Raw genomic sequence first — 17,762 nt, 5'->3', positions numbered from 1 at the left:
GCCCTGCCCCCTATGGCAGGGAATGGGCACATTTTTTGGGGGGGGAGCTTTTGTTCTCTGGTGGCTTTCCCTTGTGGCTTTCTGGCTTTCCCCCTCTCTTTTGAGAGAGCAGAAGAGACCGTTTCCAACCCTCTGCCTCAGAGCAGAGAGATCTCAGTTTGTTCTACAGTGAGCTCTCCAGGCCACACTGTCTCCATTTCTGTCCATGCTGCTATAAACTGCAGTGTCCTGGGTTGTGTGCCCCTCAGCAGCGCTCCCAGTTCTCGCCTCCAGGTTGGGGCATGTCTCGGCCCTTTGTGCTTCTAAAACTGCCAGCCGCCCCCAGTTCACACGCGTGGCCCCACTCTGGGTTTCCGTCTGCGGGGCTGTCCTAAAGTCCTTTCCCTGTCTCTACTGGTCTGCAAGTCTGTGCCCGGTCCCTAGGTGGGAGACTATCACTCCTCTGCGGTGTAGGATCCCTATGGCCAGGCTCCCTCCCCCTTCCATTTATCTTCCGATATCTGCCCGCAGAATCACGACTCCCTGAATTGTACCTCGAAACCAACCGCTTGTGGTATTTTGTAGAAATCCAGATCTATCTGATTTCGTGGATGCTCAGAGAGGTCTGGTAGATATCCAGCTCAATTCCGTCGCCAGTTGGTCCCCTACTCCTCTGCCATCTCCCCCCCGCCATTTTTTTCTTTATAACAATTTAAAGATGTCATTTCATTGTCACTTTTATACAATCGAGATAATTGACACACCTGTGTGTCACTGCTGTCTTAGAGAATGCAATGAGGTGACCAATCATAGTATAGAGTAAGTGTTCGGTATTGCTCTTTCCTCTTCGTGTACCAGTGCTGCTCTAGGTCCTGGTGGTGCAGCCCAGAACAGACACCCAAGGGAGTTTACATTCTTGCACCGTGGAGAGAGAGAGAAGTGTGCAGACACAGGTCTCAGGAAATGCTACTGGGAGAAAGTAGAACAACTGTGTAGATTTGTTTTTGGAGGAGGAGAAATCCTGGCTCATGGTTTCAACTCTATTCCCTACAGGTTCTGTGGATGTAGCAGTTCCTGGGCGGAGCTAGAAATCTTGTGTGTTGGGCAAGATGAGCTCCTCCGTGAACGTCTCTTTTGACAATGGTTCCTGTAATAAGCTGCTGTCTTCCCTGATTGGCCTGGATCAGTCTCAGCTGGAGGAATTCAAGCTGTGCCTCCAGTCCCCAGAGCTGCTGCTTGGGAACTTCCAGAAGATCCCCTGGGCAAACTTGAAAGCCAGTAATCCCATTAATCTGTTAGGTCTGTTGGGTGAATACTTTTCAGAAAGGCAGATATGGGAAGTGATCCTCAGCATCTTTGAGAACATGAATCTGACTTCATTGTGTGTGGAAGTTAGAGCAACGTTGAATGGTGAGTGGGTCCACAGGAGGGGTGGTTGGATGGACGGACGGAGGGGGGTGGGGGGACAGAGGGGCATCTGCCTGGTGCGCAGGGGAGCGAGGAGATGGTTGCTGGATTTTTATGGGGTCATGCCAAAATGCTAGCTACCCTTAAAAAAAACTCCCTGCTGGGCTATGAGAGTTTCAGCTAAAGGTATAAAGTCTAACTAGCCTGGGAGGGAATGGTGACTCAAAGCAAAAAGGAGGAAAATGGGAGGTACACTCAGTTGTGGTGCAAACCTTCTTTTGAAAATACAGACTTCCTCCTGGAGGGGAGGTGGGTGGGAGGATGGGGTAACTGGGTGATGAGAATTAAGGAGGGCACATGATGTGATGAGCGCTGGGTGTTACACACAACTGATGACTTATTGAATAGTACATCTGAAACTAATGATGTACTTTAAGTTGGCTAATGGAATTTAAATTAAAAAAAAAATAGATTTCTTCCAATGCAGCTGTAGTATTAGGGAGTGATTTGAGTATAACAGGAATTTCATGTTTACTTACACAGGATTCTTTTTCCTACAAGGGAAACACTAGGTAAATGCCAACAAAACAAAACAAAAAACTGCCCCCAGCTGAGCCAAGCCATGAAGGAATATACAAAATGTACATGCATATACACACACCTCAAATATCTATCAGCTACCCTAGCATGAGCCACACCCACCCAAAACTTACTGTCTGATTTTATTTTTTTATTTAAGATTTTATTTGAGAGAGAGAATGAGAGACAGAGAGCACAAGAGGGAAGAGGGTCAGAGGGAGAAGCAGACCCCCCGCTGAGCAGGGAGCCCGATGTGGGACTCGATCCCGGGACTCCAGGATCATGACCTGAGCCGAAGGCAGTCGCTTAACCAACTGAGCCACCCAGGCGCCCTTACTGTCTGATTTTAGATCGCTCTTTCCGCATCACAAAATCTCACAAGCTGTATCACTTGCCCTCCCTCAAGTAAATGTCAGGCGCTTTTTTTTTTGTACCATGCATGCTGTTTGTGCTGGTGTGCTTGGTGCACTCTTGTATCGTGTGGTCTTTAGTGGTAGTGATGTGCTTCATAACCAGTTATCAGGTGTTGGGACTGTGCTACTGTTTTTGTTGCTATCATTTTTCTGAATGTATCACGGATTCCATTTTCCTATAAAATAAAGACCCGTGTGGTATTTATCCAGTTTTCTCTCTGCAGTGAGCCTGAGAGTGCATATACCCCTTTATGGCAGAACCAGTTGTCTCTGAGACCAGTACAAAATCATCCTAACTTTTACTGGTACCTGTTATGAGCCAGGCATTGATCCTGATGCCTCCTGTGTTTGTTTGTAGTCATAAGAAGGAGGTCCTGTTGTCCCACTTTTGTAGACAAGGAAATTGGGGCCCAGAGCTCAAGTGAGTTGCCCAAGGTCACAGAGCTGGTGACTTGAACCCAGGTAGTGGGTGCCCAGAGGCTCTGTGCTGGACTGTATACTGCTTCTCTTGCCCCAGATGAGGGCATGAGTTCTAAGCAGTGGGGATGGGAGCTGGCAACATGATACCTCCCACATTGGAGACTGAGTCTATGGAAATTCAGGCTCTGTGTATCTTCTGGTGAGCAGGAGGATGGGGTGGGAACTAGATTTCCCTGTCTACCTGCCATCCTTTCTCCATCCCCTCTCCCCACATCTTCCCCCTTCATTTGAAATCCCTCATTTACTCTAGTGTAGAATAGGCAGGTGTTTGAGCAGAGAGAGAATGGAACCTAGAATCCTTAAATCCTGTTTTAGACTGACGATCCCAGAGGGAGGCATTTGCACAGAGGAGAATGCCATTAAAGGAAGAACGTCCTTTCTGGCCACTGGTCCCATATGAAGGCTGTAGAGCCAGACCTGGCACATTGAAGGAGCCCATTCTTCCTTGTCCTTATTTGATTCCCACTTGGCCTTCTGAGGGGGTGTGGCATATGGAGGATACCTTGCAAGCAGGAAAAAGCCCTAGACCACATCATCTCCCCGGCAATGTGAGTGATGATATAAAAGTCCAGGGGATCAGGATAGCTTCTACTTCCCCCTTGGCTCCATCTTCTAGGAAATATGGCATAATGAGAGTCTCTGTGCTCGAATGATACGGTGTTGTGAGTATGTGAATGCATGTGTGTTTGCGGGCACATGTGTGCCATCTTTTGGGGGCCCTGGGTTTAGGAGCTCAGGTTTGGTGTCAGAGTGCCTGGATTCAAAGGTTGGCCCACCTAACCAACTGTAACCCTGGGCAAATGACTTACCCCTGGGCCCCTGTTCTCTCTTGAAAACCTGGCCAGCTGTACCTACCTCTGAGTTTCTAGAAGGAAATGCTTAGAAGATGCTGGGCTCAGAGAAAGTTCTCACACATTTATTTATCTTTGGGGTAGTTTTTTCTGGATTCCAGGTGCTAGTTTGAGACAATGCCAGATGGACAGTATCAGAACTGGGAATGTCTTTGTCATCTTATGGCACATACTTTCCACCCTACCCAAGATGATGTCGACAGATTTTGGGTAGGTGAATCTGATTCAACAGGCTTTCCTAGGCAGACAAAGGGAAGTCTGAATTGGGATTTTTTTTTTTTTAATAGGAAAATGGGACTTAAATTCTAGGCTGTTGTGTTGACTCTTGATAAGTGGCCCCAGCTAGATCTAGAGCCTTCAACTTAATATATCTAGATATAGATTGTGGCAGCAAGGCTATAATCTGGAGGTATCCCATCACTGGGTTTATGTGCAACAGAGGAATGCAATGTGTCATGTTGTGAAATGGAGCTATTGATGAGGGATGATCTTAGCTTACTGCACTATGCACATAAGATTTCCCATTCAGGTTCCCTGATCCTAGGTGAGCTGGCCTAAGCCTGGACAGACCCTACAGGTAGGCTCTGTGGGGCTCCACAGAATTGGGATTATATTGGCCAAGCTCACCATAGTGGAGACTGATGGGTAGTAGCTCTTCAAAGGAACATAGGGCATGAGGAGGAAGCCCAGGACCCAGCTGGCTACCCAGATCAAGTCCTGCAAACCCTGACAACCAATGGAATTATAAACATTAGAGCCATGTCTCTGTTAGAGCTATTATCCCTTACGGGGCATTGGCTTATAGCAGCTAAGCACTGGGCAGTGGAATAGGAGTTATTGCTGTGTGAGTTAGACATGGAAGGGGCCCTTTAGCTCATGAGGAATGGGGCATTCAGAGTGGTTTTGTGAAATATAGAGAGGGAGGCTTGAGTTAGAATCCAATTCTTGGTGCTTTTATTCCTATGGTATTCTGGTATCCAGAGATCGTAGAGTGGTTTCTATGTGCTGGGTGGTGTTCTGCATATTTGGGATAAGTAAGCAAACAGAGGCTAGCCATTTGTGTCCCTCCTTCAGTGGGGTGGGGGGGAAGAGAGGTACTGAACCTAAGAAATACATACACTACATAGTGTGTTAGGAGGTGACAAATGCAATGGAAAGAGAAAGTTGAATGGGGAGAGTCTTGAATGTGTGCCTGGTGATCAAGTGAAATACTGATCAGGACTGTGCAGCACCACTGAGCTAAAATTTGAGCAAAGACTCAGAGGTGAGGTTGTGAACCACATGGGTATGGGGGGAGAGCATTCCTGACAGGGCATGGCTGGGTCCAAAGTACTTGTTGATGGAGCTGGAGGATGTGATTCCTTTGTCTCTTCAGTCTCAAGCCTGTCAGAGCAATACTTAGCTCTGTGGAGAGCATCCATCATTGGCCATTTTCAGCCTGGGTATCTCAATATCCCACCATCACTGTTTGTTTCAGAGATGGCACAAGCATGGGTACCCCAAGATCCAAACCAAGAAGAAGCAGAGATGCCAGAAGAAGAAGAAAAAGGTTTGTATGCTACTTTATGGTGAAAAAAATGTGACAAATTGCTTGATGGGGCATCCATTTTATTGGGTCTATAATTGCCACCACCCCTGAAATTTTCTTCAATTGATAGCATGTGGGAAATTATACCATTCCCAGCCTGTTCTTGCACTGCTGCTTATTGAATAATAAGTTACTATAAACTGGATAATTTCTCTGACTCCACTCTCTGCTCTTAGATACCAGTGTCTGTTTCCAGACTTTGTAATTTGTTGCATTAATAGGTAACTTTTTTTTTTTTTTTTTTTTTTTGGTACCAGTTGACTGTTGGAGATTTTCATGTTGACAAAGTAATACATGCAGCTATGGAACAGAGTTGGTTTTCTCAAATATATGTACTGGTGTATAATCCAGAAAATATCATGGAAACCTAAAACTTGTAATGAAAAACCTCAATCCATTGCTCAACCCTTGAGTTCTATAGAAGCAACTATATGCCATTCTTGCTCAAAAAGGATTAACATATACTGTAACCTCTTGGTTTTTCAATCAGTTATCATGGTAGTTAAGTATCTCCAATTATTTTTGTGGAACAATCAATTTTCAGTGTCATGGATATAAATCAATGCTGAGCCACATGATACATCAGGAATTCATGCTATATTTCTTTTCTAGGGCTGCCATAATAAATTTCCACAAACTGAGTGGCTTAAATAACATGTTTACTCCCTCACAGTTCTGGATTAGTCCAAAATTAAGGTGTCGGCAGGGTCATGCTTCCTCCTGGGGTTTGCGGGGAGCCTCATCCTTGTTTATCTGGCTTCGGGTGGCATTCCTGGATTTGTGGTTACATCCCTCCAATTTCTACCTCTGGTCACACGGCCACCTCCTATTGTGTGTCAGAATTCTGTCTCTTGTGAGAATACATTTGACTGCATCTAGGGCACTACAGGATAAGTTCTTCTCTTCAAGGTCCTTATATTTGCTACACAAGGTTCTGGGGATTAGGACGCCAACATATTTTCTGGGCGGGGGGCACTGTTCAGCCCACTATATATGCCTTTTTGGGGGAATCATTGCCTGTTTTTGTTTGAGTTAATAATTGCTTTTTAAACTTTCCATGCAATTATCTCCAAATTCTTCGGGAAGTATAATGTAATCGGATGTAACAAGAAATCCCTCAGCTCCCTCATCACTATTTCTAGACCGTTTCCTGAAGCTGAACATCCTTCCCTAGTCTGTATCAGTTGCCATGTATTTCTCATCCTGGGACTTGATTTAATCTCGAATTCTATTTTCTACTCTCAAATGTTGTCCCCCCCCCCGCCCCCACTTTGCCCTAACTTCTATGTCCATCTGTCTTTCTCACTGCTGTTACAGGGGACCCATTTTATGGTAACTTAGGAAAGTCAATATGAGGAAATTTGAGAGCTTGCCTGATAATTTCTCTAGTGCACCATTGGTGAATGGCTTGGGTGTAATTGTCCAGCTTGAAAGTCCTTCTCCCTCAATGTTTCTGGTGTTCCAATGTCCTCTAGTGCCCAGTGTTGATAAATCTTGATAACTTGTAATTTTTTTTTTTTTGCATTGTATACGACCCATGACCTATCTTTTACACTATGAAAACTTGTGGGGTCCTCCATCCCTGTGTTCTGAAATGTCACAGGGTATCTAGGTTTGTGGTCCTTACCCTCTTGATTAGGTTGGATACCAAGCAGGACATTTAAATGTAAAAAGTGCTCTTCAGCTCTCAAATAGTCTTGTTATCTTTTTGGCATTAATCATTCCTTCGCTGTTCTTTTTCTACAACTCTAATTAGGTGTTGTGTTTCCTGGGACTAACATTAGATCATAACTTTTTTTTTCTTTCACAAAATTGACTTCTTTTTATTGTGTATAGTTGACACAATGTACGTTAGTTTCAGATGTACAACTTAGAGATTCAACAAGTTTATACATTAGGCTGTGCTCACCGTGTCATTGCCATCCGCCCATTACATCGCTACTACAATATCATTGACTATATTCCCTGTGCTGTGCCTTTTATTCCTGTGACTCATTCACTCCGTAACTGGAAGCCTCTATCCCTCCTTCATCCATTTTACCCATTCCCCCAACCATAACTTTTTAATCCCATGCCACCATCTGTTTTTGTTAAAACCATTTGAAAGATTACTTCAACTTTCTATCATACCTTCCACGAAGCCTATTTCATCAATAATATTTGTAATATCGAAACTTTTAACTCAATGTCTTCTTTTTAAATGTAATACCTTTCGAATTTTTTTTTCCCCAACTTTTGGAGCATGTTTTGGTTCCCAGAGCTACCTGTTTCTTGGTTAAAGTGATTATACAAGCAAATATAAATGGTACAATGTGCTTAATATTTTAAAGTTTCTCCTATATAGTCAATTAATTCTACAAAGGTAGCAAGCTTAAAAAATTGGTGTGTGTTCTTCCAGCTTTTCTTCATGAATTAGATTATATATCCGTTTATAATGCTTGTCATTTGATACCTTGATCACATCTTTATACAAACCTATCAGCTTCACATTTTAATAGCTACTTAATATACCATTGAGTGCATATGTCATGGCCTGTAGCTTACCCTGTCCTGTCGGTAGAAATTTAGGCTTCTGGGTGTGTGCATATTAAACAGTATTTGATAAACATCCATGACCTATTGTGTCCATCTGCAAGTATTTCTGCAGAAGATGTGCCTAAACTAGAACTCCCGGATCAGAGCACATACAGAAACTAAACTTTGATGCAGCGAAATTGATCTTCTAAAAGACTGTATAAAGTTATGTCTCTCATGATATTTCGGGTGTTTTACTGTCCTTTTATCAACAGATTCTTTAAAAAAAAAAAATTGCCAGCTTGATAAAAATACTGCCCTGACTTGACACTTGGTTTGCATTTGTTCTGCGAGTGAGTTGAAAACTGTAATTGCTTTTAGCCTGTTTGTTTCTTGCAAAATGACTGTTTATTCTCCCCCTCTTCTTTTGGGTGCTTGCTCTATTCTTTATTGACTTGTAAGAGCACATTGCATATAGAAAATGAATGACCTCTTGGTCTGTCCTGTAGATGGCAAGTATTCCCCCTCATGCAGTTTTTGTCTTTCAAATTGACGTGTTGTGTTTGTGTTCTGCTTTATATCTTCTGGATGACAAGACCGCTTCTCCACTTGGTTGGGGTGGGGGAAGGGGAGGAGAGCCCTGCCATAGCTGCCACCTGAGTGTAGATCCACATGTTCTCCAGCTCTTGTTGTGTGGTAGAGAACAAAGGCAGGGGGAGATGGATTACCTGGTTCTGAGGAAGAAGGTCCCACACGAGTCGCACCTTTGGTCCATAAGATCCATTTCTTAAATGTTGCGTGATCAAGTTTTGGGGTTTAATCAGTCCAGAACAGTCCATGTTTGGAGATGGGGTAAAGCTCTGCGAGGTCGAATATTTGAGGAATGCCAGCCTTCAGAGACCTGTGATAATCTGAACAGAAAAGGCCCCACCTCCAGAAAATGACTTTGCCCTTCTGGTGAGTAAAAGAAAAATGCTTTTCCATTCTTTCCTGCTTATTTGGAACTTAAAAGGGAACCGAGGTTCAAAGAATTTGATGTGTCCACAAAGCATTGCAGCCCTAAGCATCCGTTCTAAATCTTAAAGAAAATGCAAAGGCAGGCCTTTGGTATTCCTACTCTCCTGTTCTTTATACCAGAGACTGTGTGTGTGTGTGTGTGTGTGTGTGTGTGTGTGTGTGTGTAGTAAAAATCATCCACCAAGATATTTAAGCCACAAACCTAGAATGCATGTACAACTCCATTTTCCTTAGCATTCCCCACACCCTCATTATTAGAAATCATTAATAATACTTCTGGTTCTACTTTCAATATATACCCTAAGTCCATTCATCTTATTTTCAATACTATGCTCTAGTTCTTCACAGACTCTGCTCAAGTATTTCCACAAAGAACCAGGGACTTATTGTTGTTGCTATTATGTTATCAATGGATATGTTTGACCAACCCTACCTACTTTCACTTAGACAACAGAAGCAGCTTAATAAGTGGGCTTCTTGCTTTCTTGCACCATAATCCTCTCTCTAAGCAACAGTGACCTTTTAAATTTGGAGATTGTGGCTTATCATCTCTTGGCCTTCAGAACAAAGATACTCATGACCAGCCCTTCCCCAGAGTTGAGTGCCCCTGTCAGGCACTTTGCTCACTCTGCTCTAGAATGTTCTTATTCCTGTCTCAGGGCATTTGCACTAGCTCTTCACCCTGCCTAAAAGCCTCTCTTTCTACATCTTGGACTGGCAGCATCTCGTGATTATGGTGTTAACTCTCTTGCAGAAGCCACCACAGATCCCTTCCCCCCCACCCTCCTTCAAAGGGCATTCTCAGTCTCTCTTGTGTTCTCTGTATTTGTTTTTGTATATCCTCAAGCTATTCTGCTACCTTTGCTACTTTGTACCACCATGCTGCTCCTTCCAAAAGTTAGACCCTTGGAGGTAGAACTTATTGTCTTGTTTAAGGCTTTATATAAAAACTTACTATTCCTAAGGCCGAAATTCATTCTGACCATTGTTGTGTTCTGTTTTGCCTCACTTCTCTGTTTTAGTTCACAGAAGATACAGAGCGAAGATGAAGGCTAAAATATTGATGATGTGGGACAACATGCCTTGGCCTGAAGGCCATATATATCTCCGCAATGTGACTGAGAAGGAACATGAAGAACTGAAGAGCCTCCTGTATCCAAACAGGACTGGAGCCCAGCCACAGACAATAGTCTTAGAGGGAGTAGCAGGGGTCGGGAAGACCACCCTGGCAATGAAGGCCATGCTGCATTGGACAGAGGGCTTGCTCTTTCAGCAGAGGTTCTCCTATGTTTTCTTTATCAGTTGCCATAAACTTAAAGAGATGAAGGATACCACATTTGCTGCCTTGCTTTCCTGGGACTGGCCTGACTCCCAGCCTCCCATTGAAGAGCTCATGAGTCACCCTGAGAGGCTCCTGTTTGTCATCGATGGCTTTGAGGAAATGGACCTGCCCTCCAACTTGGACAACAGCCCACCATGTACAGGCTGGTATCAGCGACTCCCAGTCAACAGAATCCTGCTCTACTTATTGAGGAAAGAATTGGTTCCCATGGCTACCTTACTGATCACAACCAAGGAGTATAGAACCAAGGATCTTAAAAAGTTGTTACTGAATCCATGGTTTATACAAATCTTAGGGTTCACGGAGGGAGACAGGGAGGAATATTTCATCAGGTACTTTGGTGACCAAAACAAAGCTAAGAAAATCTTGCGTTGGGTGAGAAAAAATGAAAACCTGTTTTATTTCTGCTCTGCCCCCATGGTGTGCTGGATCGTGTGTTCCTGCCTGAAGCGGCAGATGGCAAGAAATCCTTGTTTCCAGCTAAACACCCAGACCACCACCAGTCTGTACGTCTACTTTTTCTCCAGCTTGTTTGCCAAAGCAGAGGTGAGTTTGTCAGACCAGAGCTGGTCAGAGCAGTGGAGAGCCCTCTGCTCTCTGGCTGCAGAGGGGATGTGGTTTTGGAATTTCACATTTGCAAAAGAGGACCTCGAACACAAGTGCCTGGAAGCACCTTTCATTTACTCTCTCCTCAGGCTGAATATTCTTCGAAAGGTCAGTGACTGTGAGGAGTGTGTTACTTTCACTCACCAGAGTTTCCAGGTGTTTTTGGGGGCCATATTCTATGCACTTGGGGGGACAAAAGGATCCGTTGGCAGTCCTGCAAAGCATGAAGAGATGAAGGTGCTACTGAATGATGCTTTGGCTGACACAAACTTGTATTGGAATCAGATGGCTCTTTTTTTCTTTGGTCTTTTAAAAAGAAACTTAGCAGGAGAACTGGAAGCTGCTTTGCGTTGTAAAGTGAGTCACAGGATAATGGATGAATTATTAGAATGGGCAGAGGAATTAGGAAGTTATGACATTTTCTCCAACCGTTTTGAATTCCTACACTTTTTTGAGTGCTTATATGAGACTCAGGAGGAAGACTTTGTAAGGCAGATTTTGAGTCCTCTCCTTGAAGCTGACCTTGATATTTTCGGGAATCTACAACTCCAAGTTTCTTCATTTTGCCTAAAGCACTGTCGAAAGTTAAGTAAGCTAAGGCTTTCTATCACCGTTCCCATCCCTCAAATGGAATTGACTTTCAACGTGGAAACTTTGGAGTGAGTAATGCAAACCATTTCCCTCCCAGGTTTCTTCCCAGGCTCTGCCCAAGTTCTTCCATGAAGAACTGGGGATATGTTGTGTTATCATTAGTTATGATTGACCAAACCTTCTAGGTTGCTCCAACCCAGGAGGCCATTTTCCTTTAGGTGTCATATAGGATTCCTTGGCTACTTCCATTGATCTACTTCGAGGTAGAGCTTCTATCTCAGGCCCTGCATAGTGAAGATGTATGTGCCAGACATTGTGCTAAGACCTCTACTTATATCTGACTGATGCCCATTGTTGAATGGAGGGTGGAGTGTTACTGCCATTTGTAGATGAGAAAACTGAATAAAAACAGAATTTGCTTATATCAGTGTGGCCACTAAGCAGCTCAGCTTGAATCAATTGAACCAGAGCTCCAGAGCTCAAAATGCTGGTGCCCCTCCTTTGAGCATGAGTTGGGGTGGGGGTGGGTCCAATGGTGTCAACTATATCCTGAGGTTTGTTTTGAAGAGTTTGTCCCTTTGTCTCCTGGAAGATGAATCCCAGAAATACTTGAACTACTTTTGATTTTTACCCTATGACCTTCTCCCATTGCTGACACTGTGGACTTCCAGCCTAAGAGGTAAAGAGATCTCAGTGTTCTAATTATTTCAGGCCCTAAGGGTGTTTTCTAAACTCCTCTCATGAGACAGGGGCTGCTATGTGTTCACAAATCCTTTCTTGTTTAACCCTCAGACCTACAAAAAATACCAGTTCAATTTTGGTTGTACAAATAGAAATTTTGAGAAGACTAATCTCTTTGTGTTCATCCAGATTGGAATATTAGTAAGATGTTTGGTCTCGGGGTCTCAGAGTCATAAATGTTCAATATATCTTGGCTGACGTTTGTCCAGTCTTAGATTCCCTAAAGCCTAAATAGGGGACTTTATTTAGGTAGCATTCACTGTTGGGTTACATGAGTAAGTGTCCTTACTACTAAATGTTTTCCCAAGGATAATACCATTTATTGTAAGGATTAATACTCCATCAACACCATTCCTCACCTTACACATAATCACCCTAAGGCTGAAGGAGATTTCATGTCTTCCTTAATGGCAATAACAGACCTTCTGATGTGAAGGTCAGTCCCTGTTTCTCTACAGTACAGTTTCTTTTCCTAAGTGGTTTTTAATTCTGTCTGTATCTCAGAATTAACTTGGATGTTAAACATATGAATGCATGGACATGTGTACACACACACAAATACAAACACGCTAAGGTTAGAAACAACTAACCAATGCTATAATTCTGGGCTCACCATGTAGAACTTTATATCCTTGGGTGCTTTAATGTGTTTCTTCTACTTTCTTCATTGGAGATAAAAAGTTTAATTCATGACTTGGATGCTCTTTTACTCTTGTAAATGTTGAGAACCTACCACATTAAGGAAATAATAATTAGAACTTTTTTATTATGTTCAGTTAGTCAACATATAGTAGCACATCATTAGTTTTTGATGTAGTGTTCAATGATTCATTAGTTGCATAGAACACCCAGTGCTCGTCACAACATGTGCCGCCCTCAATACCCATCACCTGGTTACCCCATCCCCCCACCCCCTCCCTTCTGTAACCCTCATTTTGTTTCCTGGAGTCCAGAATCTCTCATGGTTTGTCTCCATCTCTGATTTCTTCCCATTCAGGTTTCCCTCCCTTCCCCTGTGGTCTTCCACACTATTCCTTATGTTCCACATAGGAGGGAAACCATATGATAATTGTCTTTCTCTGCTTGACTTATTTCACTTGGCGTCATCCCCTCCAGTTCCATCCATGTCGATGCAAATGGTAGGTATTCATCCTTTCTGATGGCTGAGTAATATTCCATTGTATGTATAGAACCCTCCTAAGTTCTAAATATTTGCATAAACCTTTTTTTTTTTTTTTGCATAAGCCTTTTTTTAAATCACAAAATCCTATGAGGGTAAGTTTTATTAAGTACATTTAGAGATAGACAATTGGACACAGAGATTAAATCATAGGAAATGCAGCTCTGAATTTATCTTAAGTCTGTTTGACTTGAAGTCTGAATGTGTAAGGATTAAACCAATGGCCACCTCACCTCACTTATGCTGGTCGCTTTCCTCTGAAAAGGCTAGCTGAGGATTGTTGGAATAAAACATCTGGGACTTTAAGAACTATACTTTTGGGGTCATGATTTTCCTGCCCAGCACTCTAGCAAATTCCTTCATTTCCAGTGGGTCTCTTTTTGTCTTCTGTAGACCACACTGTGAGCATCGGTTGAGGTTCATTTCAGTAACCCTTCTTTCTCTCTCTCATAAATGACCAGGCTGCCTTCCAAGATACATCAGTGGCAGGATATTTGCTCCATGTTTTGCAATGGGAATGTGAGTGAGCTGGACCTGAGTAACAGCAAGCTTAACACTTCTTCAATGAAGAAACTCTGTTACGAGCTGAGAAATCCAAGATGCAAGCTCCGAAAACTGATGTAAGTATGACACACAATTTGAATAATTCCATCAGAGAATAATCCAACATTTTTCTCTTGCTTATTGCAGTGAGTATCTATTTTCCAGAAAGTAAGCTCAGGTGCTTGGGATAATAAACATGTTTGTATGAGTTGAGGCAAAGACCTGGTACTCTGTCATGAGTCATCTTGTGTGAAGCTGCTGTTTTGAGCTGAATATGAAGGAGTAGAAAACTTGTAGGATGTGATTGGGACAAAGCACTTGAGGAGACCCAGAGTTTATGTAGAGCCCATGTGAAGTGTTGAGTCTTAAGGAAAGGTGGGTGGTTTGTGGTAAGGAATTTGTTCATTCAGTGGATATCTAATGAGCATCTCTTCTCCATTCTGAGGTTATAGCCATGAACAGAATGGATAATTCCTCCCTTCATGGAGCTTACAGTGTTGGAGAAATGAACTTAAATGACCAGAGTGGTGTATGAGACCGTGAAATCTCCCAAAGCAGGAGGAAATCTGTTCAGGGAGCCTGGGTGTGGAAGAGGAGGCTTTGTGTTGTTAGATAGGAGAGGCCCTTCTGCTTTCTCTATCTAAAAGTTTTCTGAATAAAGACCTACTCATTGGAGCTGAAGCCTCATTTTGGACTGAAACCTCTCACATGATGTAAATAGAGATCACAGGGTGCCAAATCTGGCTTGAAGGTAGGGAATAATGGAGGTGGCCATTGAAGGAGAAGCCAGTAAGAGCTACCTGACTGAGGACGGACAATGACTCTTACAGTTGGAGAAGGTGTTCGGTTGGATGCTCTGGAGTCCACGCCAACTAATTCTGCCCTACTGTCCCTCTGCAATTCAGTGCTACCTTGAGGTCTGAATATCAGATGTATGCACTGATTCAGTGAGTTAACAGCAGATTTGGCAGTAATGATTGTCCTCAAACTTCAATGTATTGTGAGCTGAATCAAACCCACAGGAGGCAGCCTTAAACATCTTTTATTAGGATATGGCTTTTTCATCCTCCCTCCCTCCCGTCTGTTTTGGTCTAATCACTTAGTCCTAAAGTGGGGAGAAACAGATTTAAGAAAAAACAAGAGGAGAGGTGTTCTCATCAGAACTTTCCGGGTTGTGTGGGGGGTCACCCCCTGCCCAGAAGAGTAGGCTGCTCCAGGGTCTCTTATGCAGACTTGGTGGGGGAGGGGATTGATTCCTGATTTGACACATCCAACTGCGCTTCAATTTTTGGGTCCCTCTTATAAATGTATATCCTTGAGGGAGGGGGTACATGAGTGTGCATGTGTATGTTTGTGCGTGTGTGTGTGGTAGAAAGGCAAGATGAGGAAGTACTCCCTTCCATGAGGCCAGCCTCCTCACTTCCTCTCTTTCTCAGATGCAAATCAATAACTCCTGTGAGGATTCTGAAGGAGCTTGTCCTTGTCCTACACGGTAACAACAGGCTGACCCATCTGAACTTGAGCTCAAACAACCTGGGAGTTCCCGTGTCCACGATGATCTTTAAAACCTTGAGGCATTCAGCCTGCAACCTCCAGTATCTGTGGTAAGTCTCTGTTTTTCCAGATCTGTCCTCAAGGTCACCCCCAGGTTCAGTGATGCATTGGGAGGACAGGACTCAGCACGGCAGCAAAAGGATGTAGAGAAAGATGAGCAGAGGGAACAAGTGCTTGGGTATAATGCAGTGCTTTGCATTATTTAATGTCCACCAGACCCACCTGAGGGGGCGTGTTAAAATGCAGGGTCCTGGAACCCACACCCTGAGACCCAGCAGGGCTGCTGGGGGGCCTGATAGCTAGCATTTCTAACAGGCTCCAAGGTGGTGCTGGACCATGGACCACTCTCTGAGTGGCATTAACTTGGAGGCCATCCTGCCTGGGGAGAAGATGAGGAAGGAGACATAAGCTTTTATTTGTAGAACAAGGGGGCCTCCAAATGAAGACCCCTCTTCCCGGGAGTAACTGCCGGTCTTGGGGCCCCTTTGGTAGGTTGGAATCGTGTGGCCTCACCCCTCTGATGTGTTGTCATCTCTTTCTGGAGCTCAGCAAGAACTCGACTGTGAGCTTCCTTAGCCTGGGGGACAATGATCTCTCGGGTATTGAGGTAAAAAGTCTGCAGGGGCCCTCTGGGATGTCAAAGTCTTCCCTGAAGGAGCTGTCGTAAGTCTTCCTATCTTGTCAAAATAGTGTCTTTGCAAGGTTAAGTGGCAGGGTGGGGTGGCAGTGGGAGCATGTCTGGGGAGCCTTGGGGATCCCTCTGTTGTAGTTACCTACCCTGCTGACACATTCCCTATCTTCACTCTTTTTCACTATGTCCTTAGGGCTCCATCTCAGTCAGCTTTGCCCTCACCTTGATTGTGGGTGACTCACCTGCCAGCCTCCCCTAAACCCAGTGATTTTTTATTTTTTAATATTTTAGTTGTTTAACATTTTAAAATTTAAATTCAGTTAGCCAACATACAGTACATCATTAGTTTCAGATGTAGTGTTCAATAATTTATTGGTTGCGTATAACACCCAGTGCTTAAAGATTTTATTTATTAGAAAGAGGGAACACAAGGGGGGGTGGTGGGAAGGGGCTGAAGGAGAAGCAGACTCCCCGCTGAGCAGGGAGCCCAATATGGGGCTGGATCCCAGGACCCTGAGATCATGACCTGAACTGAAGGCAGATGCTTAACTGAGTGAGCCACCCAGGCACCCCATATTAAAAAAAAAAAAAAATTATTGAACACTACATCAAAAACTAATTATGTACTCTATGGTGGCTAACTTAACATAAAAAAATATATAAATGTCAAAAAGATAAAAAAAAAGATTTTATTTATTAGAGAGCGAGCAGGAGCGGGAGTGGAAAGGGAGAGGCAGACTCTCCAGTAAGCAGGGAAACCCAGTGGTTTTAAACTGGGGGTGATCTTGTCCTCCAAGGGACATTTGGCAATGTCTGGACACTTACTTGGTTCTCACAACTGGGAGGGGAGGATGCTACTGGCATCTAGTAGGTGGAGAACCAGGTATGACCAATATGCTTCAATGCGTCAGGGGACCCCCCACTGCCCACCCCCCACACACCAGCATCACAAAGAATGATCTAGCCCAAATGTCTGGATGGCTGAAATTGAGAAGCCTTACCCTGACCCATCTTTTTCTCCTTAAAACTTTTGTTCTTTATCCAGTTCAATCTTTTGATGATGTTGGGGTCCCAGATGTGTGGCCCAAGGGACTGGGAGTTTGAGAAAGAAAGTGGGCATGGCTGGGGCTCACACTACACTGGTACCTTCTACAGCCTGGAGAAGTGCAACCTGTCAGGGGCCATCTATCAGGATCTGGCCCTGTACCTCACCAGCACCCAGAGGACAACTCGACTGTGCCTGGGATTTAATCCACTCCAAGACGATGGCGTGAGGCTCCTCTGCGCTTCCCTGACTCACCCCGAGTGTGCCTTAGAGAGACTGGTGTAAGTCCCTCTTGATTCTATTTCTGGAAGTGACTCTCCTTGGGGGTAGGCATGGAGGAAAACAATGGGTCCTTCATTTGGGACCCATTTATATCGTTGAATGCTAACATGTGTTGAGCAGTTATTCCATGTGGTAGGCACCATTCTAAACGTAGGTTCTGAGTAGCACCCCAGATTTGTTGAATCAGTCTCGGGGTTGTACCAAGGAATTCAGTTTTAACAAGGATACCAGGAAATTATGGCCTGGTCAACTAATGTCTGAGCTCCTATCTCTAGATACAGAGCTGGGCGCCAAGGTTGGGGTCAGGGATAAAATAGACACCCGCCTGTGTGGAGGATGTAGTTTTATGAATGCGATACCAAAAAACAAAAACTAGGAGTTCAGCTAGGAAGAAAAACAAAGTGGAATGAATAGACAGG

General features: G+C 43.9%; 1 protein-coding gene across 1 annotated transcript in view; it reads left to right on the top strand.

Moving 5' to 3' along the window:
• Window positions 1-1,037: 1,037 nt before the first annotated feature.
• Window positions 1,038-17,762, top strand: part of LOC117998007 (NACHT, LRR and PYD domains-containing protein 13-like) — a 33,353-nt gene continuing 16,628 nt past the window's right edge. Inside the window, exons 1-6 of the mRNA XM_034986527.1 lie at window positions 1,038-1,389; window positions 5,187-5,258; window positions 9,821-11,435; window positions 13,750-13,908; window positions 15,268-15,435; window positions 17,172-17,342. Coding sequence (XP_034842418.1) covers window positions 1,089-1,389; window positions 5,187-5,258; window positions 9,821-11,435; window positions 13,750-13,908; window positions 15,268-15,435; window positions 17,172-17,342 — 2,486 coding nt within the window. The 5' untranslated portion in view covers window positions 1,038-1,088. The remainder of the gene's footprint in view (window positions 1,390-5,186; window positions 5,259-9,820; window positions 11,436-13,749; window positions 13,909-15,267; window positions 15,436-17,171; window positions 17,343-17,762) is intronic.

The sequence above is a fragment of the Mirounga leonina genome, unplaced genomic scaffold (assembly GCF_011800145.1).
Source record: "Mirounga leonina isolate KUSES-001 unplaced genomic scaffold, KU_Mleo_1.0 Mir_376, whole genome shotgun sequence".
NCBI classification, from domain to species: Eukaryota; Metazoa; Chordata; class Mammalia; order Carnivora; family Phocidae; genus Mirounga; species Mirounga leonina.
Note: the sequence above shows the minus strand (reverse complement) of the source record. Positions and strands in the feature narration are given on the sequence as shown.